This window comes from Telmatherina bonti (genome assembly GCF_933228915.1).
Source record: "Telmatherina bonti genome assembly, chromosome: 6".
Classification (NCBI taxonomy): domain Eukaryota; kingdom Metazoa; phylum Chordata; class Actinopteri; order Atheriniformes; family Telmatherinidae; genus Telmatherina; species Telmatherina bonti.
Window position 1 is genome coordinate 27898707 of NC_136624.1, and position 26523 is coordinate 27925229.

Sequence of the window (26523 nt, forward strand, 5' to 3'; positions counted from 1 at the left end):
ACACATATATATATATACATATATATATATATACACATGTATATATATATATATATATATACACATGTATATATATATATATATACACATGTATATATATATATATATACACATGTATATATATATATATACACATGTATATATATATATATACACATGTATATATATATATATATATACACATATATATATATATATATATACACATGTATATATATATATATATACACATGTATATATATATATATACACATGTATATATATATATATATATACACATGTATATATATATATATATATACACATGTATATATATATATATATATACACATGTATATATATATATATATATATATATATATATATATATATATATATATATATATATATATATATATATATATATATATATATATATATATATATATATACACATGTATATATATATATATATATATACACACACATGCATACATGTATATGCAGGGCATTTAGATTTTTCCATTTGACAGTCTCTTACAAAGGTCTGTTGAAGCATCATCCATCCACCCCCAACCTCATCACTATGCAGATTTTCTACATTTCTCACCAGTCACCTGACTTCATCCTTTTCTCCTGTCAGAATCACCACATCAGCTGGAAGTCTGTGTGGCTGGAGCATTAACGGATTTGGTTTTCAGGTTGTTACTGGATCAAATTATCGCTGATTCAAGTGTATAACATGAGCTGAGGGGTCGGCAAAAGTATAAATACTCAAGGTAGTCAGGTGTGCATGAGCAGTGGCAGTTGTATTTCCCATTCATCATGAATATTTGACACCTGAACATTTTTGTCACGTCAGCTGAAGACAAAGCATAACATGGAATTTTACAATATGAGCTGAACGGAAATAGATGCTTCCAGTTTTAATATTCTGCACACATCCAGCAGTCAGAGGGAGAATGACATCATTTAATTTATCCTGCAGAGGTGTGTGACTAAAGTAGCACTGATCACGCTCATTTCTATATAAGAGTCTCATTTTCATATGTGTTTTCCATGTATCAGAAGAAGTAGAGACAATGTTGCTAGAGTATATTATGTTCCAAGCTGAATCCTTTGATGTGGCTGGTATCAAAGGATTATACCAAGATTGTCTGTAGCTTTACATATGCCTCTGTGTCACAATCAGGCATTAGCTTTCTCATCCAGTCTAGTTCAGCTGTCTGTTTACACAGCTGGAGGTTGAAGGTCCTGGCTTAGGAGGCACTGTAAGCCAGTGAAGTATGAGTGTCTGTGGCCTTTATTGGAATGTCCCATCTGTCATACTATGATTGTTCATGGAACATGATCTGTGGGTGGTTAGACCAGCAGGGGGTGGGCAAGACCAGATCAGGGTGCTGCAAGGTTTGCTTTACCATAGTTTATAAGAAGAGTTGATTGGAGAGGGAAACGATGAAAGGTTGGGGACTGATCCTCATGATAATCTGCATCTCATCCCTTCTGGGGAACCTCAGAGCACAGCTGTACACTGATGAAGAAACAGCAGCAAAAAGGTTGAGAGAGAGAAACAAAAGCCTAAAGCACGACGGCCCAATATGGACTTTTCTTTGATATTTAGGACTCAGAAGATGCTGCGACCCAGCTGTATTCCATGGGAACGGCACGAAGCTGAGACAAATGGAGGTACAGCAGCCATGCATTATATTGCGTACCAGGGTCAGAAATGTAATGATGCTCAACATGCGCCAGCTGCCATCCACCTCTGACCTCCATGAGTGTCATACAGCTGCACTGCAGTAATTTTTGATTTATGCGGTTGTGTTTCTTCAGCCTTGTAATGTGATATAAGTGGTTATGCACATCCCATCCCATCATTTAACCTTGTGATCAGCAATATGTGTAAATATGATACTGAAGGCCTTTCCTCTATTTGAAGGGATAATGCCTGGGCACAAATATAAGTGTGTGTATGTGTGTGTGTGTGGTTGTTTGTTTGGACATGGGCAAATGCATACGAATGGATGACACATTTCAAATTAATTAAGGCTGTGTGGTGAGGTACACATCTGCGTTATGAAACAGGAAGGGAACCGTTGTGACCAACAATATGGTGCTGCTCAGTGTACTTTTAATAGTTGACTGTAGTATTTGTACATTTAGTTTATTTAAAGCTTGAGAAAAAGCCTCATTATAATCCAAGTCAGAAAAAAGCTAACAGGAAACTACAAGGTAAGTTCAGTGTGTTTTATTTGCATGTTTTTTCCTTCATAGGTCAGGTGTTGTTGCCACTGACATTCGTTAAACATAAATTCGCCAGTTTGACCCATTTCATATTGATCCAAAAACAGCTACATTTCTAGTACTGGATCAGGTGTGAAGATGAAAGCTTAATGCAAACCACATACTGACCTCATTATTTTAGAGCACAGTAGTGTTGGTAGTACTCCTTCAGATACCTTTGAATTCACAGATACATTTTTTCCAAATTACTCCTTCAGATTTTCTCTCTGTATTAAACAGTGCATTTAGCTGTTGTTAATACGTGAAATAACAGCAACTGCAAGAGCTGCAAAACCAAAAAATTACACTGATATATATGTCATTATATGGATGTTTTGTCATTTTGGCAAAAAAAAAAAAAGGACTTGTTTCATGTGAGATGACGTTCTAGTGTCTATTATATATTTTATGTGCACATTTTTTGTTTAGTAACAGGGTTCAGTGCATCTTTTGCCCAAAAGTGGTGACTGGAATTAAATACTTTAATAGAGATAAAGGATGTTGTGGAAACTAGAGCAGTTCCTGGAAACATGATGAAAAATGTTTGAGTATGTGAATGTATCATGTATGTTAAAGTTCACAGAGGTTTAGCGGCTGTCAGTTCTTCAGTTTAGCAGTCTGGACAGCAGCTAGAAGCTCAGAGTGCTCGCACCATTCAATTAAGATCTGGAAGTGGTGTGTGATGCCTGTGAGGTTTCTAAACAGGACATATGAAGACTTTTGGTTTTTAAATTTCCCACATCAATCATATTATATCTTCTAGCTCTCTCTCTTTCTCTCTCTCTCTCTCTTACCCTCTCTTACTCTCTCTCTCTCTCTCTCTTACCCTCTCTTACTCTCTCTCTCTAATCATCACTCATGCCTAATTTCAGAGGGTCTATTTTCTTTGACTTTCTCTAACATTTTCTTTAGAGGATTAACGTTTAAACCAAAGGTTGCCAGCTCTACTGTTGCTTAGCAACTCTATTTGAGGGGAATGCCAAGGAGCAACAATGGATGTGAAATTTCTCCCAGTTACTTGTTTTGATGTTACCATTGTGCAAGTGTGATAATTTACATCAGTATGAGGAAAAGCCACATGTGGAGTGAAAACATGGTAAGAAAAGTAAAAAGAAAATTAATACAGGGTCTTTATTTGGTCTTTTAACAAAATGTAGTAGTTCACTTTAGTTTATTTATATTGCAGCAATGTACAGCAAGTCATATCAAAGTACAAAGTAGAAGTGCTTTTCCTCTAACTGACAGAAAATCAACATATTATCAGTCATTTTGAGGTATTTATTTGACCAAAAGTGACCAATATACTTTGTTCTGACAAATTTTGATAGTAAATTAAAAGCAAAAACTTGTCCTGCCTCATCACTATTCATCTCATAATGAAGCACATTTAAAATGCGTATGATGCTATATTTTTAATAACCACCACTCTGCATCACAAATAAAAACAACAGCTCTGGACTTGATCCTGAAAGACCTGAAATGCAGGACATTTGCATTCAGATATGCACCTGGAATAATGCTGGAAATGTTTGAAGACACAGACTGCTTTGTTTATTTGTTTATCTTTTAATAATTTCAATGATTATATGGTGCATTTGAAATGATAGCCGGTGTTATGAGATAATGTAATGGCCAACAAAGTGTTGAGTGTTTGACTGACTAACATCTGGTAGAATAGAAGGGCAACTAAATTGTTGAGTTTGTGTTTCATATCAAATGTGCAAATGTTTTTTTTCCCCTCTAATTGAATTACATACCAACACTGAAGGTACCAATACATATTACATTTTTTAAATGAAATTATTTGTATAAATTGAATAATTTAAATACAAAGAAAGCATTTGTTAGCGATAGCTAAATGAATACTTGAAGATCCTGCTGCAATTCTTTCTGGCAGGAAATTGTAATGCTAAATGACTAATAGTATACTTAAAGGTGGATAAAAATCTTTCTCTTATATAAATATACGTTAAAACACTCGTCTGTCTCCATACTTTTTTTGTTATTGATTTGTTTTGGTAGATTAGTCTACATTAAAATTCTGACATGAAGGTTTTGTCCAGCTGTTTCTTCCAGAGTGTATGCAAACAGTACACTGTACCAAATTTTAAAACGGAAAATGTTTGCAAAAACAGCACAAAAAGGGTACATAAAATAGGATGCTTTTAATATTTTTTTTTCAATCAAGATAAATCTAAAATGTTTTTTTGGAACTATTTAGACACATTTTCCTGACTGAATGCTAAAGTATTGTAGTTACACACTAGATAGCACGCCTTCCATCAAATGTCACATGTAAAGGTAAATGCCAGGTTGGTCTCTGGCTTGGAAAATGCCGCTTTCTTTTAAAGTGAAATAGATTAAGTTGGCCAGGTGGTGAGGAGTGTCTTGGGAGGTCTGCCTCCAGAAAAATGGAGCAAAAGGAAGCAAAGTGAGAATCCGAGCCATTAATTAATCAGACAACAACGTGGAGGAAGAGGAAACTGATGAAGGGCTCCAGCCAACTTGGCACTGTCTCTTGAGACTGCAGTACCCCAAGGAGACACAACAACCACAGCAGTAATTTTGCCATGTTGACACTCTGCAGTGTGTACAAGAGTCTTGTTCTTCTTTCAAAAAGTTTCTCTCATTCTATCTGCGTTTACCGTTTGGTATTGTGCAAGTCCCCCTGACTTCATGCAGCGGTCTCCCCTGCAGGGGGCAAGTCTTTCACTCCTCAGATGCCTCTCTGCTCTTATTACCGCAGCTACTCTCCTGGGAAGAAGCCTCAGTGGATCGAACCAACGCTGATAGGTGATGCAGAGCCCAACAGAGCGCCGGTGGTGGGAGACTGTGACTGCAAGGGGAATATTTGTCACTGCGGAAGTTACAGCACAGAGACAGGAGAGGAATCTTAATAATCATGAGGAAAAAAAAGAATCCACTGAGAAAAAAAAAAAAAGCAGATGAGTTGTGGGATTTTGGGGGTTTTAAAACTTGGAGAAGAGGTTGATTGATGAAGGGGGATGCAGGAAGGGAGGGCAGCGAGAGGGTGGAGAGATGGTTGAAATCACTGCACAACTGCAGCGCTGGAGGCGACGTGTGAACGGCAGGCCAGATGAAGACTGTACACACTGACATACGGAGAAAGAGAGCCTGCGTCGCTCTCAGCAACACAGCTAATGAGATGACATCAATCACTCAGCGAACCACTAAGCTGGTGGGTCATTATCGGCTCTTTTAACATACAGTATCACACAGAAGGTCAGCTGCTTTGATAGCTGAAGGTGGAGGAGCGTAGTCCCTTCATCTGCAATAAGGGTCTGCAGGAGGAACTCTGGAAACAAAGTGAAGATGCAAAATACAGCATTAGCATGAAACTAAAATACCACTATAAATGGAAATGCCATTTGCAAAACAGGACTCGTACAGACGGCATTCCTATTTTATGAACTACTAAATAAAATCCAGTGCAGAATTCCTCCCCTACATGATGGATCTATGAGGTTTTTGCATCAGACTGTCTTCCTGGCAGCCGTCGAGAAGGTTTTTCTGTCTTTTACTGAAACATAGTTTCATCAGGCAAGAACACTTTCAACTTAGACATGAAAGTTTTACTGTTTGATATCGCACCAACAGCCTGTGTCTGCTTTACACATCATATTCCACCCTGAATACTGACCTTCACCGTCTTCATCAACACCTTCAGGCTGTTACTGGCTAAATCTAACAACATGTATGACGTCACTTTACAATACGTGACTAAAGCAAGATACATGAGAATCACAGTGGTGCTAAATTAAAGGATGCTGCTTAATATCTTACGACTTTCTTCTTGGTTTCAGTGGATCGATACACTGACACATGAAGTCAGGTTGATCAAGAAGAAAACAAGATTTCTGAGAAAGAAAAAGTATAGTATTTGTCATTATTCATGTTATTGCTCTAGCAATGTTAAACCTATCAGCGTGTGAAGCATTATAGTGTAATAATAAAGTGAAGCCGGAGCATTCTTCAACCATAATGAAAAATGCAGCAGCATGAAACGCACATATTCAACCCTTAACCGGGCAAATGACTTTTTTTTTTTTTATCACTTTTTTTTCTTTCATTTTCAGCAAAAAAAAAAAAAAAAAAATTAAATGTAACAGAATGGGGGTCTTGGTACATACCAGAAGGACACTTTTAGGTTAAAATTTCTAATTTCAACGTATTTCATTGAGTGCGCTATAAAGGGTTAAAGGCCTTGTTGACAACATGTGTTTTCACTTATTTTGTCACTTATTAAATGTGTTGCACATACCTGGAAATTACATTCAGAGAGTTCAGCAGCCAATGGTTCAAACAAGCAAAGCATCTATCAAGCATCAGGGTCACTATATATTACATCAGTATGTTTTTTTCTTCTTGAGATGGTATTGCTGTGATTTGACGCCATATAAAAAAGTTGAATTGAATTGAATTGAATTGAATTGAATTGAACTATAGGAGGAGGTGTTTCTGCAGAGGTCTAACAAAACCAAAACCCACCTGTTCCCACTGCTGCAAGAAATAAAGTAGTTCAAATGCTTTACCTTATATGAGCTAACTTCAGAGCAGACTTCTGGTATTGGTCTCTTATTCATACAGCCAGGAAAATGTTTCTTTTATATATTCACTGTTTGCTTTACTTTCTTTCCCCTTTTTTTGTTTGTTGTAGGGTTTTTATTTAATCCTTAAATAGAATTCCTCTTCCTGCCTTTGCACATTAGGCTTGTTTTTTAAGCTTCATTGTCAGTTTCTCTCTTTTGCTCTGTTTTTGTCCCTCTTTTTCACCCGTCCCTTCATTGTTTTGGTTTCCAGGCTGACTGCTATTCTTTCTTTGACCTTTTTCATCAGGTAGATTTCTTTGGATTGTACATGGTGCCTGGCTTGTGAAAAGGACTTGACATTTTTATAAAAATGTAGCATAAAAAAAGAAAACCGGCCTGTGACAGAAATTCTTTCAGTATTTTCTATTTTTATTGTTTATTTGATAGGAAGAGGCTTTGTGCATGTCATAGGAGATCCATATCTCCTGTATGATCCATAGTCTTCTGTGTTAATCACGTTGGATGTTGAAACCAAGTAACCAAACTGGGAACAGTTGCTGTTAGTCCATGCAGCAATATTCTGCAGATATCTACTGGCAGGCTTGTTAACAAGACATGTAAGCTCAAAGCTTATCAAGTGTAAATTTTAGACTCTTTTAAAAATAACAGATGTAAGAACATTTTTCATTTATTTGTGAAGTTTTTTGGATATTGATAACCTTAAAGCAGATAAGACTGAGAACCAATCATTAACCAGTATCCTGCTTTTACAATGTAGCCTGATTCTAAAGAAAAATTCTGTTTTGTTTTTTTTATATCTACTCTGACTGTAAGGAGGAAAATAATTCACAAAAGTACTGTCATAATGTATTAAGAGATGTGACATTTGATATTGACTATCTACACACAGACCATGCAATCATTTCTAATAGACTTTAAAGCAAACAGATCCATTTTTAGAGCCTCTGGAGTCGCTCCTCTTCTCGCCTTAAGCTGAAATGAAGGTTTATGGCACTTCAACACTGGCTTCAGTTTTTAAATGAAGGGTCCACATCCAACCTCTATAGTAGTTACGATGCCAATGTGTATTTCTGGCCATTTCATCTTCTCTCTTCAGCTGCAATGTTGCCCTTTATTATTCAACTCTTTGTCACTTTAAGTGGAGGAAAGCTGCTTGTTAGCTATTCATTAAGTAGCACTCACAGTAATAAGTGCAGAGCTGACATGAATTCCCAAAGTCTCCTCTTACCATCACTGACAAAGTTCCTTTAACCTCAGCTGTAGGAAAAATATGTTTACATGTGCCTGAAAATAAATGCTGCAGTTCCCAAACAATAACTTTTAACTTTGTGCAACAAACTATTAGCACTCACAGTTAATTAATTGATTAGCAATAAAAACTCAACATGGTGGGGTTTTTAATATGAAACTATAGTTACTGCATCAAAGCATGACATCTGTGTATTATATTTATATTATATTGATATATGACAGGGGAGGTGTTAAAAACAAAATGAGCATTTCCTTTGAGTCTAAACCGAATAAGAGGCCAGCATAAGTTACACAGTATGTGCAGGTGTGGAGATCCTCAGTAATTGTTAGATGTGTGAAGTACAGTGCTAAGAGATGACACCCAATTTGTGGAGTGCTTATGACTTGTACATGAGGAGCTGTGGTTAAGTTGGCAGTGATGCTAATTAGCACATCCACTGTCATCCAGCTAATTACAGCCTTATGTAGACTGCATCGATGACAGGAAGGAGTGGGCGGGTTGGGTTTTAATTGTGGATGCTCTGCTGTTTAGGAACTCATCCCATATCCTTGCTGTTCTGTAATGCAGAAGGAGAGAAGTAAGTGGTCAGTCCCCTATCTTGAACGGGTCTGAAGCGAGGCATTAGTCATTCTGAACGGTGTGTACGCACTGAGCAAAAAGCTGATTCAGGTTCTTATTGAACCATAAGGCGTTGCAAGGGGAAGGCAGTGACCTTAAAGACTTGAGCATCTATTGTAACTCTGGTTGTGAGTGCTGGTCATGGTGTGGACAACTCACTGAGTCATTATTCATTTGCTGAATTTCTTCACCATTACAGTAAAACTCACCTCCATGGAGGGTAATCCATCAACACGGCACGGGAATGTAATTCAGTAAAAGAACATAGAATGAGTTTTCAATTTGTATTTTTAACTCTCATATTTTGCATTTTCTGTTGGAGTAATGGTAAATTGCAAACTTGAATTGCTTTAATCCTTTAATATCTGACCTAAAAGAAAATTCTCCATTTTTTTGTCTGAAGAATTTGGTTGGTCTTAAATTAAAATGCAAAAGAAAAGAAGCTAAACGCACTTTTTACCACGAATGTGTCATATTTGTTGTGCCGTAAAAGTTATCCACCAAGCAGTTTTTTTTAAACCATAAAATGATGCAAAACATTTCAGAAACTATTTGTATCAAATATGATACATTAGGTGTTAAAGGATTAATTCATTATTTCCTTTAGAACATTTTTAATTCTTGCAATACTGTCTTGATCAGTCCACGTTTGAGCAAAAGATCAGTTTTGCTTTATAGTATTCCTGTTATCTTGTTCATAAGATCACTTCCAAATGTGCTTATCCCTTTGTAGAGCACTCACTGACATACTTGGAAATGTAAATGCTGACTATAAAAAAGAGTATTACTATAATATTGGAGTATTACAAGACTTTAAAACATGGATATTTCCTTCTATAATAACAGATGTTATACAGTAGTTAGTGGTCAGTAGTTAGTTTCAGTAAAGTAGCTGGGATGTAGCCTGATCTTTAATGACTGGTGTGCAGAACTCAGTGTGGTTCCATGATTTCATTGATTAGTATGGAGAGGTATTTTGTACGTCCAATGAAGTGAAAAATTATGGTTATTTGCTCCATAAATGGTTGTTAGAGGAGAAAATTCCCAGCTCTCAATCCCAATTAAATTTATTCACATATTTTTTCACAGTCGGTTAGCAGTGATTTTATTTTATTATTCCTTTTATGTTTTTGCCACTTTTAAAAAGTCCTCATGTCCAATTCTTTCCTCTGTGTGTTCTAAAGAGCTATAAACAGGAATTTACACCCAAGCCAGCCAGGTTACATAATGTCGGAAGATAATGTGTTGTCGGCTATGGATATTGTGCAAGATTTCCTCCTCCTCCAAGAATGTACATGTGTCACTGTGCTAAATGAGATTGCGTGGTTTGCTCTCCAGCTGTGTATATGGTTTTTTTTTCTGACTGATGGATTTATTGAGTTATTGTTTTGGCAATTTTATCATTTACAGAGCAAGACTTTTAACCTGGGAAATGTATAATAGCTGCTTGAATGAACAGAAATAACTACATTTTAATTTGGCATTTTTACCTGGAAATAAAGCATTTTCTGGGGAAAAAAAAAAAAGGTTTTTCATCATATTGGTGATTGGTTTTCATCAATATTACAGTTTTTCCTCATTTTTTTAGATTCTTAAAACGGTTGTACAAGAGAAAAACAAATTTGATTAATTGCTTAGTGGGTGTTTCCATAGTTACAGGAAAATCACTTGAAGTGTTTTTGTTACTGCACTTGATTTCGTGCTCACAGCGTGACTTTGTGTTCTCTAAACTTTTCTCCTGCAATTAAAAAACAGTCATGGAAACTGTAGAAGACATACCTTGTTTATAACAAGTGAAAGGTATGTCGTACCATAATTATGTCTTTTTCAAATGAATAAAACATCTGTGTTTTTGACTGTTAGTTAATGGCTTTTGCTGTGCTGAACTCTTGTACATCAGAGTTTATGTTCAGTTCTGTCTGAAGGCAATGTGTTGGCTGGCAACTTGGACTGTGTTTTCCAGCACGGGTGAAATCCATCCCTCATCAATGGCCGGCTTGTCTGGGCCCAGTGAACACGCTGGTCTCAGTTCTATTATTCACACTTTTACCCAGTTTGTGTCTTGGGCAGCATTTCCGTCTATGCATAACACCCTTGTTCACTGCTTTAATGTAGCAGCCTCAATGGAAAATCTCTTTTCTGTGTGTGGTACACCCACCACTGGCTGCAAGGGCTGCACTGCTGTGTTGTATTATTCAGCTTGATGAGTGGTGATGGTTTCCCCTGGAGAAGGTGCTCTGTTCTCCCACTGGAGCCTTTCAGGCTTAAATTATAATCATGTTTTTGGAGTCGTTTCTTCTTTTTTCTTGGAAACTCCCAATATTCCTTTTCAAATAGGTGAAAAATAGCTTTAGATTTATAACACAAAAACACCAAAAACTCAAGAAGAAGGCAGAGGAATCCTGTCTATCACCTGTCCCTGGTCTGATCCCCAAAGAAAAAGCAGTTCATCAAATCTCAGATCTTTTCTAACAGTTCAGCAAAAGTTGTCATATCTTCCACATGTTAATGAGCAAAGTTAAGACTACAGCCCCCATCATTCCTGCTTTGGATGAAAAACAGAAAAAGCATCAACACAAGGAGTTTCAGAATCTGTCTTGTTGCAATGCTTCTAGGCAGCTTTTCCTGTAATGAGTTACCCTGAGGATCCTTAATACAGCCACACACAGGGAGTTCTGGACAAATGACCAGTTTATTGGTGAAGGAGTATGAACAGAAGATCAGTCCGGGGGAATGGTCTGCAGAAGAAACCAGGCAACAGCTGGGAAGTAAACAGGATGGCAAAATACTCGTCCAGGCAACGACAAGGCTCAGAGATCCAAAGACAGGCAGGGTCGGTAACCAGAAGATCCGAAAAGTTGCGGTGTCCGTCGAGGGCAAGGCAAGGAGGGTAATCCAGGGGCATAAAGCAGAAGGTCGGCAACTGAGGATCAATCCGTAGACCGCTGGAACAAAACTAGACATAGGTCAGATTATTATCTGGCACAAAAGGAGGGATTGGAGGGAGCTTAAGTAGGCAGTGAGAGAAAAGGAAACCAGGTGAACTGAATGAGGTAGCAGAGGCAATTAGGAAGCCAGCAGGTGGATCGAGTAATCAATGATGAGCGCCAGGAGATCAGGGTGGCAAAAACATGACATTTTCCTGCTTAATCTTCAGTTCAAAGCTGTCCTCATCAAGCTTTACTCGTCCAACAAAGCCTTTGGGTCAGAGTAGGGCACATGATGTTCTGCAGTGACCAGATGTGGCTCAAAGAATCAAGCAGATGAGCTTCAGTATAATTTGTTTAAGCTCATATATGTGATCACAAAGTCTGTGTCTTCCTTTTTTTAAATAATTTCGTTTAGATATATTGTGTCTTTTATATGTAAATTAAAGATAAAGTTTTTATTTGATGTTGCTGAGGAGTGAATTAGACAGAGAAAACATGAAAGGTAACAAGTTATTTGTATAGTGCGTCACACACATAAAGGAATTTAGTGAGCTTCACATGAAAGTACATAAAAAGAAAAGCAAACATACTGCGATGATTAAAAGGGTGTGCAAAAATCAACAAATAGATCAACAGTATTGGTATTGGTCTCCATCAGTGCAGCATGGGAAGACAGAACCAAGGCAGACCATGGCTAATCCACGTGAACTCTGCTCCGCTTCTACAAGGGTCCGTTGGATTAAATAGTGTTGTAAAAACAGGACACAATCCAACAAGGTTACACACAAATTTATCATCCAGGCGTCCACATTTGTCACTGAGGAACCATGATTCTAAATGCCAAACGGACTGTCCTACATCTGTCCTATGTCAACATCTATAAGGTTGCTGGGCTATGAAGTTGCCGGGGCCTCACTTTTTTTAATCACTGTACATAGATTGTTTATCATTAAACTTTAGTCTCTTGCAATTCCAGTTTAGCAGTCCAGCCCCGCTGTGATTATTCATCAGCAAGAGTGGATGATCATATCAAGTCAGTGTATCATCCCATTGTGACTCCAAGGGGAGCCATCATCCCATAACCTTGTTTTCCTGGTGGTATTGTTTTGAATAATGAACTCAGTTTCTGCTCTCTTGAGCCCTGAAGCTGTTTAGGTTTCCATGTAACAACATGCTATAGTAAGCCTATTCACAGGACTGAGCGCTGAAATGCTTGAATTGTTTTGATCTAGTGTATGAGACACTTGAATAAATATCTTTTCAATTGCTTATTCAGTGTTAAATCTCATTCAAGTGTCTATCCTGATGGAATATAACCCAAGATGAAATGTTAGAATTGTAATTTCTCCTTTTTTTTTTCAATTTTTTCTTTTCTTTTTTTTATAGTAGAATATTTAAGATCATGGCTAGGTGATATATGTATATATGGTAAAACTTGCCATAGATTATGTTCTCAAACGTGCAGCCCCAGGGTAAAACTAAGGAGGATTTTTTTTAGGTTTATGATTAAATTTCATAATGCTCCCTTTTTTTATTATTTGCTTTTGTCAAATCCTAATTTTCCATCATTAGTTGGATAAATAGAACAGACATGTAGACTTCTCTGCTGAGCAGCGCCAGCCCTAACAACAGTAACCCTGGACACGGTTCTTCCCCAAGCAATGTCTCCTCATTGATGTAATGGATCTGTCCCTATAGGCCTTTTTCTTTTTCTTTTTTTTTCTCACGGTTGCACAGGGAAGGCAGATGTTGTGCTCTTAATGACAACATGGCATGCAGGAGCCATGGATCACACTAGCCTTGGAGCAGCCTCCAAGTCCAATTTTATATGATGCTATAGTATTGATTCACCATGTCACAGATTATTATAAGCGCAGATTAATAGACAGTAAGTTTTCAGCTCCAGGTAGAGTAAAATGTCAGAAGAATCACATTTAACGGCAGTGTTTTTGGTGGATGTTTGTGTTGAATAATAGATTTGTCAGAGCTGAGTCTTCAATATGACTTCTTCAGTATGACGTCCCATTTTCAGTATTTTCCCCACAGAGAACTCTTTGAGTTGCTTTTCTTACATAAAAACAATGTTTGAATAGAAAACTTTTCCCCACACTGCATTTAACCACTGTTAATAAAATGCTTTTTGACATGTTTTTTTTGTTTGTTTGTTTTTTTTCTGACAGGCTTTGTTGATTTTTTTATTGCTTTACATTTTTTTGTTCGATTTTCTGGTTTTGAGTCTGTCTGATAAGAGATTTAAATCATCTTATCTTTATGCTGCCTGTGTCTCAGGCTTTTAATGACACCTAACCATGGAGAAGTGCAGAGATGTGATAGTAATTTGTCAGTTCTGCACACTGGAATCTGGCTGCTCTTCATGTTTCTGTGCCTGGTAATAACAGATCAGACCTTTAAGTGTTGAGGTCAGGGGTAAGCAATCTCCCTTGTGAAATATTCACTCTTTGAATATATCAAATAAACTCAGCCTTGGTATCTTATGTAACCATGTGGTGGTTCCCTACATCAGTCTCATATCACAAGTTATAAACCCCAAAGTTTTCACATCATTTAGCTTAGTTAATTAATTCACCATTTGTATGTCTGTGATTTAAATACTGTTCCACATTTCTCTCACTTTTTGTTGTGTAAGTTTAAATGCATGAGAGGACATAATTTAATTTTAAATGCTGGTTATTGCGATGCCAGTAGAAGATAATTACTGTGCACTGCAGACAAGAAGTTGCATTTTTCAGTGCTTCACATTATGGGAATATGAGTCATTTTACCCCCCAGAAAACCTCTAAACTCCTTCATTTCAAAGTCTTTTCTTTTAGTCCCAGTGCATTTACATCATCCATACACGTCTAAAATACTCTTTAAGTCAATTCTCTTTGCTAAGTTTATGTGCAAATAACAAAATGAAGAGGCACACCTGCTCTACAAGTCTGTCTGTGTTCAAAAATCTGCAGAAACATGACATTAGAAGGCTTGTCATACACCATTAGTCATTGCAGATTATTGTAAGGGGCGTATAGACATGTTTATGCTACTCTCACAATGATGCATCATATGTAGGGCTGTTGCTAACCCCATTACAGGCCATTATGACTTCACAGATATCCCAGTTTTGTCCTCCTTGTTGAAATGACAGGAATGAATCTGTGCTCTGCATGATGGACTGACTGCTACTGAATTACAAGTTGGCTGACAGTGGGCAAAGATGAGATGTCTGCACATCTAACAGTTGTCTTATGTCTCTCTTTGACAATCGCTACATTATTCGCGTACTCGTAAGACTTCCTACAACCAGCTTTGGGGTATTTCTTTGGGAAAACTATCTTAATAACTAGTCAGTGTTTTCTCCATCAGTCTTTGAAAGGCTGTATTTTTCCATTGACATTAGCAAGGATGGCTCTTAAATTTCTGATTTTAAACCACAGTTCACCTGAAATGATATGCTGTTTTTATTCCCTGCTACATGTTCAAGCTTTGTAACAGAGAGCATGTGTTCTTGTGGCATCAACCAAAGTAGAGCAATTTTACCTTTGATGTTCGATTTTAGTGTTATGCATCTTTCTGAGTGACAATCCATCTCTGTAGATGTAAAACACACTTCTATAGACTCTATCAAAATGTTTTCCAAACTGGTTTGTTAAACATAATCCCATCACTCACACTTTTCTAAGCGTAGTTTTTACTACAGCAGCATATTATATCTACTGACATCTCTGTTCACTCTGAGATCAAACCACATGTTAAAAATTATGTTCTATAAATTGAGGTGTCAAAAAGTTTATTTCTGTAGCACATTTCCACCCACTGATATGGCCCAAAGTGCTTTACAAACCAATTTCCAACTTAAATAAATACGGAGTATGGCACTGATGCAATAAGAACAAACAATGGAATAAGGCAATTAATATAATTAAACAACAAAATGACAAAAGTAGCAGCATAGATGAGTAAATGGAGCTAAAATTTAACTAAAGATTCACATGCACACTTGTTTTCCTTAATAAAAACCCCTTTACAATGGCTTATTGTAGGCTCTGTGTGTGTCAGGCTGTTTACTGTCATAAGTAGTTCAGAGATTTAGTCATTTAATTTCTTATTAATTTAATTTGTTCATATAATCCACTTAATCCAACACGATCTAAATTAATTCTAGAGACTCTCCCAGTTTAAAAATGCCATTAGGTGACTTTTTTTTGCAATGGAGATGGTTATAAATCATAAGCTGTAGATATTTTTACTTATCAAGCCAAATGAAACTAAATTTACCCCTATCCTACTGATACTGTAGTATAGAAAAGGATCAGACAACCAATGTCAAATATCAGATAAGATTGTTCATAAATGTTATTATCTTATATTTTCCACAAGTCTATATTAAAGCTCAATAAAAAAAAAAAAAAACTCATTCTGTCATTTAGTTATCTTATTATGGATCAAACAAGCGATCATAAATCGTTTTAAATAAATGGACACCTTTTAAAGGTGTTTACAATCTCCTAATGTTTGATCGTGGTGTGCACCATAAAGAATTGTTTCCAAGCATTAAATCCATCCAAGTCATGAGAAGTTTTTTTATGGCAAAAACTGCAAAGTGTCCATTTTTTTAGAAACATTTATGAATTTTTGGGAATTAACAGCGGGAGAGGGACTTAAAGTTATTCCATGTGAAGGTCAACTGTGACGGATATTTCCATTTGAAAGCATTCAGCCTATGAATTAGAAGTACATGTATTTGACTGATGGTCATTCAGAGAGGAGCGGGTCCTGCCTCGGCTGTCAGTTAAAGACAAATGACAGTGCTCCTCTGCTGCTGAGGGTCAAAAGGGACGTTTCAGCAGGAAAGTGTTTTTTTTGCTTTGTTTTTTTTTTTTTCACAAATACCTTGTAAAATTAATCTGTTGTGACTTGGACTGAGACATTTTTTGTGGCCTTTAGCTTGGATTTGATCATACAGACTTACAGTCCTGTCGAATGGAAGTTTTATGTTAACATAATAAGGAGAGGTGAGGGTGTGAGAATACATTTTGTGCAGTCAGTCAGCTGTTTAACCCTAATATAACCTTTCATGTCTTAAAGTTGTAGTCCACACACAAGAATAATGGGGTTTGACATGTTTTCTTCTACTTCCTCCTTTTTGTTTCTTTTATAACCACTTTAGCTAATCACAACCACAAGGGAAGTCAATTAAACCACTTAAAATCCCAAACATCAAACATATATTGAAGCATAACACAAATCCCACATGGATAAGACATACATCTTAATGTGAAACAGCAACATTTTCTGCTGTAAATTTAAGTGCTGACATCTTTATTTTAACAACTGACACCCTTAAGAAAGAGCTGTAATTGATTGCAAATTTGTCTCACTGCCAGCAGCTTCATCCTGTCTGGCCCTCATTATTTCCCCTGCTAAATAAAGCAGTCTTAGAGCAGCCGAGCATGAGCTGGCCTGCTGTCCAATCTCCATATTAAACACCAAAGAAAAGGTCATCTTAACAACACCTAAACAGTTATTGACAGGTCAGAAGGATGGAGGAGGGCAAGAGGGGGACAGGAAGGTCAGTAAAGTAGATAAACACCATACGGTTGTGAAACTGAGACTGTTGAAATTTACAGATTAGGAGGAATAAGTGAGATCACTGTTGGGGGGGGAGTGGTTTTACAGATGGAATAGCTCAGAGGGCACCTGAGGGTAGATACTTAACGTGGTACTAATGGAATGGGTGTCTGGTTAATGTAGAAAACACTTCTATTTAGCAAGCTTATTTAGCAAGCACTCTGAAGAGTCTGTCATATAATTATCTGGCAGGACAACCAATATTTATGACTTCAAAAGATGGAAATGATCTGAGTTTTTGCTTAAGTTTGACATTTTTCAGATACGAACAGAGTTAAGCTCAAGGTGTAAAACACAACAAAAAAACTAAAACACATTTCAGAAAACACTGTAAAAGGTCCTAAACTGGTAATGATGTGAATAAATTTGCGTTTTATAAAATGCCACCACTTTTTTCTGGTTAAATGTTTTTAAATAGCAACATGCTTCGGATTTGTTTTTGCCTACTTCTCATATTTGTGCACCTTGGGGCCTAAAGCCGCATCTCCACTGTCACGAAAGCAGTGGAGATGTGGTGTGGACCCAATTGCAGAGATGAGGGAAGCCGGTATGCAGAACTCAGACAGATTTATTTTCCTCAGAGGAACCCAGGGAACTCAGAACAGACAAACTAAACTAAGGTACAAAATGATCCAGCAAACAATGAGTGAACATGAGTGGTATAAATACACAGGAAAAACCGAACGAGAAACAGGTGAAACAAATTAACTAAATGAACCCAGGTGAACCAAATCAATGAACAGGAAATCTAAGAAGCTAACCAAGAACCAAGACAGGAAAAACTACAAAATAAAACAGGAAGCCTAAAAACAAAGCACAGAAAAACCCAAATCATGACACTCCACTTCTTTTTCGAGGATGTGAAAAGGAAATAGTGAATAGAAATAGCATAAATAAATAACTTTTACTTATGCAGAAAAGGGTTTGTATGCTAGCTAGAGGTTTGAAGAAGCCTTGGGGAATGGAAACAAATTTCCAACTTGTGCTTTACATGGCAAATAATACATCTGTGCCGCAAAACAAAAACCATCCTTGTCTGACTGGTGTTTTCCTTGAAATGATATAACCTCCCAGATATTACTGGGAATTAAACTGTCTTCCTTTTCATCTGGATGTTGACTATTGTAAATTGTCTACTGTAATGTGTGTTTCCAATATGGACAACTGCTTCTTCTGTTGAATTACAATCACTAGCAGTGCCTGTGTTATGCCTCTTTTCTTTTTTTTTTTCTTTTTTTCTACTTGCAGTCAGTTGAAACTAGTTTTATTCATATTTATTTCCAAGAAATTATTAAAAGATTGTGTAAGATTTGCTTCCATGTGAACTAAAACCCAGCAGCTGTCCCCCTCTGTTACCTACTGTTACATAAAGCCACAGCCTATCAACAAGTGGTTATTGCTGCCTCCCACAATGGTGTTACATTAAAAGTAATTCATGGTTTACTTTTGAGGTGGAGCATTAAGACACTTTTTCTAAATGGTTTAGAAAAAAGAAATAGAGTTGACAGTTCAGAGGAAGTGGATCTGGCCATGGGAGCACAAAAGGACACTAAAGTACTAACACAATGCCTTTTAGTCCTAGTTGCTGTGGAAACACATCAAAATGTTGCTATGTAATGTTTCCCAGGTGTGACTAAATCACCTTGCATAATCAGGCGGAAATTCATAAATAAATCTCTATTAAAACAGTTGTCTTCACCTTTTGTCTAAACTAAGTCAGTGTGTGACGCCAATAATATGTTGTAGTGCTCAGTGGTGGGGAGCGGTTGTCAAAATGAATTAGACCAAATGCCGATTTGGCATTTCAGTACATAAACACGCCAAAATGTTTCTCAACAACTTTCACTGTATTTATATGCCACTGAAATCATACATACAACATAGATTTTCTGCCCGCTAATTACCATCTACAACCCAGCAGGCTACGGTGCATTCAATTCATTCACAAAATGCTGTTGTGTGTGTGTGTAGGTGTGTTCAGATAGGTGTATTTCAGCTGTGTACCAAAGGGCTTTAGACCTCTGGTTCTGGCTTCACAGGGTAGGAAAAAAGAACAATTTCCTAAACCATTTTAGAAAAAAAAACAGAAGAGTACAATATAACCCAAACACTAAATTATTTGATCATGAATCCATTCTCATCTCAGTGTTAGTATATGGAACCCTGCTGTGGTTTTGGAGATACATATCAGCATTTAGAGCAAGACGTTTGAAATTAAACTAAGTTTTGAGAGTAATTCGAAGAAGTTACATGACTGTTTTTGTCTCCTGCAGACTCCTCCATGCATCACAGACAGAAGACAGTCGTAACAGACATGTGCTACCCAACAGAGATATCCAGCCTGATGGACTTTGGCACTCCAGATTGCTCGCTAGGCAAAGGTAGGTTGTTACTCGAAACTACAAGGGGTTGCCTTGGTGACAGCAGGATGTGCGCATGGTGATTTATCCTGGTGGTTAAAAAGACACAGAGCTGTCAGCTTGACTTGGGGGTTGAACACCGGGGCAAAGGCCTGCGCAGGCGAGAACAATCAGATAACAGCACTTGGTACCTGGCCATGACGGCCAAGCTCTGATTTATCTCAGCTACACATGTTTTGCCACCCAGTATTAAGTATCATATTGCTCATTAGACTTCCACAGAAAGTCTTTTTGCTTTGCAGACCATTTTGGAGTTTATCACTGTTGAGTTTTATTGTACAGTGAAATTACTGCATCACTGCCAGACCACTTCTTGTGTCACTCAGGATGAAAGACTCTTTCCATTTACTCCTGTGCAGTAATAACACTAATCCACGTGTATTCATATGACAAAAGACATTTATCATGAAGTTTATTGATTTTATATGTTTTGTTGTTTCATCTTGAAATGATTTTTTTCTCGCTTTGTAATAACCGCTATCATTCTCCTTTGTTCTCATGCTTACATCCCACCAGTCTGATCTGTGTTTGTAATTTAGATTTTTCATCTAATTCAGCTCCTGAACCACGAAGAGTACGCTAAGCGGTGGCCAGACAAATCTCTCGTTTTTTTCCATCAACAATAAGCTGCCACAGTTGTGACCTAAGAAACTAATTTTCCGTCTTCTCTGTCACTGCCCATCACTGCTTCAGTATTCCTCCTATTCCCCGCTTTTTTCAGCTCTTCTCTCAAAGTAATATTCTCACGCCGTTCCATCTGAACTCTCTATCAGCATAGTGCAGTACTGCTAATGCAGACTGACAGGTCATCTGAAAGGAGAGCAATACAGCAGATGAGAGTGGAGGATAGAAAGAGAAAGTTTAATATGCTTTAATGTGAGCAAAGCAAATGAATGACACAGCGATCAAGGGAGGTAAGCGGGAGAATAAGGACACAGAGAAGTGGAAAATTTCAGACTGAGGAGGTGTCAGGATAAAAGCAATGCTCCAAATGAGATTCAGTGTGGCTTAGAAACAAGCTACGGCTTTGGAATTATAAAGTGCTGCATTTGGTCAAAATTTGTGTCCACTTACAAGATTTTCCCCTTTTTTTTTTTTGGTGTTGTGCACAAAAAAGTCCAAGAAAGATTATTCCATCGCACGGCTACTTCAAATAGTCGCAGATGAACTTTTGTTTGATAAAAGTCTGGACTTTCAGCTACACAATTTAACACAACTGCTGATTCAAGATCGAGTCTTATGCTGAGAACGACTTCTACGGTGTCTTAAAGATTATAGATTAATGATTACTGAGTCATTGTCTCCGCACACTTTCACTCTTATTTTCTCTGTTTAGCAGTACAAACTACATGGTTTGTTGTGTATTAAAAGTAAGATTCAGACTTAAAATATCCTTTAAAAAGCTTTAATTGGAAAATGACTGAAATTCTTTTTTTTTTGCATTTACATTTATGCATGTTGGGCAATAATAGATCATAGCTGATCTACACTAATAATAACAGAGCTTATCTAACTGTATGAATTTCACTGGACAACTGTCATTGTATTTTCATGCTGTTGGGGGTGAATATAATTTATGAAGGGAGCAAAGTGTCATTTCATATTGTTCATGTAACTTCAGCTCCTAGCTCTAAAGAGATGAGGATTCAGCCATTTATCAAAATGAGTCATTTTGGAAATACCATTTAAATATGTTGTGTAGCAAGGCTTCACCGTCTGCCTTTTATTTTATGACCTCCACTGTTACATGAGCCTTAATGTCATGAAAATGTATGTATTTACTTTGTAATCAATTTCCAGTGAAGGTTATTACATCTCACCTATTTTATACAAATTCCAGAGAGATTTCAGTAAAATAATTGCGTTGTACAACCTCACTGAGCATCATCATCATCTCGATCACAGTTCCTCTCTCTTTTCTTCTTCAACGAGCCTTTTAGGAGGGGAAAATTATGTATGAATCACTGGAAAAGAGGGAAGAATTAAAAAACCAGGAGACACAAAAAGATTAATTAAAATGAACCTATGAAACAAAACATGTATATTAGTTCTGCTAATGTAATGCAGTATTTTGCAGAAAATCCACATCTGGAGAGTAGAACAGGTGTCAAGGCTGCCTCACCTGCCTTCCACCAAGCTCAATACTTACACACATAAATTAAAATAATAAATTTATCCTATATTTACTGTTGAATTACGCTTTTTAAAAAGTAAAACAATTAAATTGATTCCAAATGCATTTATCCTTTCTTCTTTTTATCAAAAATCTGTGTCATTACAATTTGCAGTAATATTAATTTGGCTGTATGAGGAAATAAACCCGTGGCCACTGCAAGAAAACCATTTGCAATATCTGCATCAAATTCCAAATCCTTACTGCAAAAACCATTGAAGAGTCATCGTTGCAGGATTTTGTCTCAGCTCAGATCAGTCCGACAGAGTGTGGCAGTAATCCTCGAGGTGTCATTGCATGATTGACAGATCCATTGCCTCATGTGACAACTATCTGGTTAGATTACATTTGATCTTTGGGCGAAACTAAACGCTAAGCGTCAACCTCTGACAGGCAGGCCAAATGACATAGTTGCTTTGAAATGCTGTCACGTCTTAAAATACAAAACGATTGACTCAAATTCCTCTTGCACACAAACAGACAGCAACATTATACTTGCAGTTTAGCATCCCGCTTGTGTCACTCAAGTACTTCTATTAACAGTTTATATCTAGGTGGACCCTGCAGGCTGGATTAATTTTCTCCAAACCATGTGCCTGCACCTGCCTTGAGGCATAAAGAGCTCTGACAAGTAAAATGGAACTGCCATATCCTTATTTACTCCGTCCACTCACATCCAAGTCCTCATCCAACCTGACTCAGATGGCCCTTAGTCAGCACACAGCAGCAAAGCAATCAAATGGCTGGAGGGTTTAAGATAACATGGACGAGTCTGTATTTTATAAACACATCTGAGCGTGTGGAAGTAGGACAGTTTGTTCTTAAGCGTGAACTTCCGGTCCCCTCTTCACACTTTTGGTCTATTTATCATGGCATTTACATTAAAGTTTGCAAAAGCTCCTTTTGCACTGCATTCAGGGTTTATGTTTCTGTCATCTGTGGCCAAAACACACGTTCAAATTCAGGAAGTGGGTAGTGTAAACTCATGTAGGCAGTGCAGACTGAAAGGGACTGCATAGTTACACAGAGGGGTGTCTGTTCTCTGTCTTAATGCGAGTGTAATGAGTGTAACTGCATGATAATGCTGTCTGGTAGCTTTCCGCCGTCAGGTGGAGCGAGAGTTCTGGTTTGTTACCTGAGGCCTGTGGTGCACTTTGTGTTCCCCTCCCCCTCCTCCTTGCCTGCTCACTTGTGAGCAGGCAATGAAAAGCGGGAGTGGGCGTGGGTGAAAGTTGTCAGAGTTGCATTTGGGCGTGTCCCTGGACAGGTACGCATAAAGCAAGAAAAGCAGCAGGAAAGGTGGCTGAGTGGCTCTCAGGGGAAGGCTTCCTAGTAACCGGCCTGGGTGGAGCCACGGAGCTGAGCGTCCAGCTCTTGTGGTGTTGAGTGTAAGATTTAAACGGTGTGTGTGCTCACCGGTGTGTAGGTTTATGTGGGTGTCCTTTTTTTTTTGTTTTTGGTTTTGTTTTTTTTTTACTTTTTTCTGCTATGAGAGCTCAGACCGCAGTTTAGAGTGGAGTCGAGCGGAGCCTGTGCCAAGGAGGACATGAGGTCCGAGCAGGAGGAAGGGAAGACCGGTGAGTTACTGAAAGAAAAAAAGAAAGAGGGGAATCAGAAGAACTTGTTGATGTGTGTTGGCTGTGGCCGCGAACGTGGCTTACGTTGCTAATGACTGCCTTTACTTCTCATGTGTATGATATCATGTTTGGATTTCATTGTATAACAGAAATTTGAGAGTCAAATGAGAAAGTGTGTGAAATTCTCCATGTTGTCACTGAATGGCAGAGTATTGAGCAGTGAAGATTTACTTATCTTCAACGGCTTTACTGAAAAGTTTGTCTTTTTTGTTCTTACTTTGGATTTCTATTCAGTCATATTTAAAATAGAAAAACCATAAAACAAACTGTTGAATGACTTTTATGACATTTTTAGATAGATTTTATTTTAAACACATCCGTTTATGAAACAGAAACCTGTTTTATGTCCACAACCAATAACTACTTCCCATACCAATTAAAAGTCTCATTGATTCATTCTTAAATAATTTCATTGGTTTATAAAAATGGCTTTAACCACCTAATTGTTATTTACAAGTTTATCATGTTATACTTAAATTATTAAGAAGATTGACATCTCCTAAAGTTCACAAAAGGAGTTTTTTTCTCACAATGTTTTTGTTGTTTTTTTGTTTTTTTTGCAGTATCTTTTGACACTTTTAAAGTAAAACTCTCCACTTTAGTGTCAGTCACTATTTTATTTTATTTTATTTTTTTTGTCTGAGGGAATAACTTCCCTGTGTGGACATACATAAAAAGCTACAACACACTGAGGGGGGCGGAATAAAAAAGATGTGACGTCTTAAAACATGTTTTTCTATGACTAGTAAGCACAAAAATGCTGAATTAATTACCACAGAAGATTACAGAAGTAGATGTTATGCAAATCAAAAAGCTGAAAACTGTCTTTTTATTTTTTCAAAAGTTACAGAAAGGTTTTAGTTTTTAACAAAAAAAAAAAAAAAAACAACCTCTAATTAGGTTTATAATGAGGTTTTCTGACTGTGCAACTTAATCAACTCGATTCTCCTTTAACGTGAACTATCACACACGTTTAACCAGCTCCACTCGTAATGTAAAGCACTACTAATATATATGGACACATACACACATATTTAAAGTCCTGAGTTTTCAATATTGAAAACAATACTGTAAAATCCTCCTTTCTCTAAATAGCAACTATTTTTCATTTTGATTATTTGAGGTATTCCCATAAAATAATGTTGCTGACTGTACACACGGTTTACTTTTGCTTCTCTGGTTTTCTTCTATGTTCATCTTCATTTTACATAGCTCTTTTATTTTTTTAATAAACTATTCTACATCCCAATATTATTTGCTGTTTTGCTCAGGAACTAATGCTGGTCTGACCTACATGCTGACCTGCTGACTGACATGTTCATATGGATGATCTGGTAATCTCCTATAAGCGCTGTGTATGAATATAGTGGTGTTGGACAAATACTGCACAGTATTACAGACTTTAGTGGCTCAGCAGACATTCAGAAGTTTTTCTAATTTGAGAAGAAATAACACTGATGGACAATAATAGCAACAGCAGTTTTGGTCTTGATGAAGAAACCCACATTTGCCTTCCCTTAATGAAGACCAATCAGTTAAGATGTTTGAATGTTGTTTTGACAACTTCAAATGCGGTTTAGGTGTCTTACTTGCATTAAATCCCTCTGGAAGACACTCCATCTCTGTCAGAGGATCTTTGTTTTTTGCTTACATTACAATCCAGGTTTTTATTTAAAGTTTGTGTTTATGTTTGGCTGTCGCAGAATTTGAATGAAAATGAATTTGCTCCCAAAGCATTTTGCATGTGTCTACTGCAGCTGTTGTACTCTGAACCCTAAGATCATCAGAGGATGAGTTTGACCAAATTCAATGCAACAGACAGATGGTACTACACCTCCCTCACTCACGCTGTTGTTGTATTGTCTTTTAAGACGGGTGGCACATATTCAATTTTCCATTGTTTTGCTTTTATTTATGAGTGAGCTGCATCCTGACACATGTATTTATTGCAATGTTTACGTGGTCTAAATTTTTCAGTAAGGTTTTCAGTGGTACTTCTAGCTGCTAAACAGACGTCAGATACTGTGTGTGGGATTCTGCTTATGCCTCAAGACATGAGGGAGGTTGTCTCTGAAATTACAATGGTTTTCAGTTCTCTCCAAACAAGATTTCAGCATTTCTAACAGATGTTTGGTGTTTTCTGGATGTTACAATAGGCACATTTTTGCACCTGCTTCCTAGACCTGGGTGTGGTTTCAACTGTGTTTGCTTCATGGCATCCAGCTTCTCGTCCAGCTCTTGATGAGGCAACCACATTCTGAGCTGCGGCCTCTATTATAAGATTCTATTATTTCCATTTCTTATTTTCTCGCCTTAAAAGAACTAAAGTGTGATATAAGAGCCTCACACTTTGCTATCTACAGTAATGTCTCCATCCCAAATCATGAAAACTGCTTTTGGACAGATTAAATTGTCTCTAAAAGTATGAACGGATCCTTCTAACTGATTGAACTCAGTTTTCTTGATGTATAAACCTCACCTGCAGAAATTTTTATTCAGCCAAAACATCTATTATAAAGTCTTGTTGTTTTGTTTAATCAACAGATAATTAACTTGATGTAAACTAAGACCATTATGATGCCTTCATTGAGTGACAGTGCGGAAAAATGCAGTTTGTGACAGTATTAGAAATCTAAATAGCTTTGTTTCTGTTCTCTGCGCTCAACTTGGGGCACATCCTTGGCAGTGTGCCTAATCTGAACATAATAAACGTGTGAATCAATTACAGCCGTCTACACTTGGCATCCTTGCACTGACCTCAGTTGTAATGCAAACCCACAGGCAATCAATTAATGGCTATCATTAACTTGCACAGATATTCCAAGAGTTATGTTTTTATTCATTCCTTGCTTGAGGAAATTCAGTTTGAAATACAGATTTTGGATAATGACCCTGGTCAAAGTTTAGTTACAGTCATTTCAGAGGCAACTGTAAACACATTGCATCTAAACTGGAAGGTGTTAAATGCAATTTTACCTCATTAAATGTAAAACTCTACCACAGATATTAAAGGTAGCTGGTCTGCCAGC

At 37.2% G+C, this 26523-nt stretch overlaps 1 protein-coding gene across 1 annotated transcript in view; it reads left to right on the forward strand.

Moving 5' to 3' along the window:
• LOC306757261 (kazrin-like) overlaps positions 1 to 26523 on the forward strand; it is a 59140-nt gene that overhangs the window by 15353 nt on the left and 17264 nt on the right. The window contains exon 2 of the mRNA XM_079242263.1: positions 19538 to 19645. Within this exon, the coding sequence (XP_079098389.1) occupies positions 19538 to 19645 (108 nt within the window). The remainder of the gene's footprint in view (positions 1 to 19537; positions 19646 to 26523) is intronic.